This window comes from Eurytemora carolleeae, unplaced genomic scaffold, assembly GCF_000591075.1.
Source record: "Eurytemora carolleeae unplaced genomic scaffold, Eaff_2.0 scaffold1126, whole genome shotgun sequence".
Lineage (NCBI taxonomy): Eukaryota > Metazoa > Arthropoda > Copepoda > Calanoida > Temoridae > Eurytemora > Eurytemora carolleeae.
In genome coordinates this window covers 87,822-89,206 of record NW_019397184.1, presented here as the reverse complement: position 1 = coordinate 89,206, position 1,385 = coordinate 87,822, and the positions used below count along the sequence as shown (strand labels likewise).

The 1,385-nt window shown below is 42.8% G+C and overlaps 1 protein-coding gene across 1 annotated transcript; it reads right to left on the bottom strand.

Moving 5' to 3' along the window:
• Positions 1-214: 214 nt before the first annotated feature.
• Positions 215-538, bottom strand: LOC111712589 (chitin-binding lectin 1-like). Its single transcript, XM_023487242.1, has one exon. It carries the CDS (start codon positions 536-538, stop codon positions 215-217), a length of 324 nt encoding a protein of 107 aa, XP_023343010.1.
• Between the last annotated feature and the right edge of the window lie 847 nt (positions 539-1,385).

The following is a 1,385-nucleotide window of genomic DNA, read 5'->3' as shown; positions in this document are numbered from 1 at the left end:
TCTGCGCCTATACATTTTTCGAAATGTGTACTTATAACATATCACACTACTCCCTACTTGTACCACACGGCTCCCTACTTGTACCACACGGCCCTGTGCTTGCGCAACACTGTTCCCTACTTGTATCACACTGCTCCCTAATTTTACAACATTGCTCCCTACTTGTACAAAAATGCATCCTAATTGTCCCACACTGCTTCCCACTTGTACAACACTACTCTCTACTTGTCCCACACTGCTTCCCACTTGTACAACACTGCTCTCTACTTGTACCACACTGCTTCCCACTTGTACAACACTGCTCTCTACTTGTCCCACACTGCTTCCCACTTGTACAACACTGCTCTCTACTTGTCCCACACTGCTTCCCACTTGTACAACACTGCTCTCTACTTGTACCACACTGCTTCCCACTTGTACAACACTGCTCTCTACTTGTCCCACACTGCTTCCCACTTGTACAACACTGCTCTCTACTTGTCCCACACTGCTTTCCACTTGTACAATACTGCTCTTTACTTGAACCACACTGCTCCATACTTTAACTCTGAGCCCTATAGCTGTCCGGTTACGTCTAAGCTTATGAATACTGGAATATGTTAATATTCAAAGCAATGAAAAGTGATGTAGCAATTGACTTTAGCTCAGATTGCTTAATGAATGTATCTATAAAGTTAATAGATCATATGACCACCCTCTTCAAATGGTTTTTGGTTACAGGCAAAATTCCTGCTTTTTTACATCTGTGCAGTGTGCATAATAGTGCTCATAGTTAAGGACAACTTAGATGACATTGCTACCAGTGACAATTACAGGGCAATTGCCATTGGAAGCCATAGTGAAGGACAACTTAGATGACATTGCTACCAGTGACAATTACAGGGCATTGCCATTGAAAGCCATATTGAAGGACAACTTAGATGACATTGCTACCAATGACAATTACAGGGCAATTGCCATTGGAAGCCATAGTGAAGGACAACTTAGATGACATTGCTACCAGTGACAATTACAGGGCAATTGCCATGGAGAGCGCGCCATATTGAAAGACAACTTAGATGACATTGCTACCAATGACAATTACAGGGCAATTGCCATTGGAAGCCATAGTGAAGGACAACTTAGATGGCATTGCTACCAGTGACAATTACAGGGCAATTGCCATTGGAAAATGGTTGAAATTAATTCTGAAGCTGACCACAGATGAACATCAGTTTGGTTTTCAGAAGCTAGCCAGTACTACAATGTGCAGCTGGGGGGTCAACTCTATACCGGATTATTACAACAGAGCTGGTAGAGCATTTTATGCTTGTGCAATGTATCTGAGTAAGGCATTTGATCTTGTGTCATGGGAAGTGCTCTTCTCAGAGTTATTGGAGAGGGGT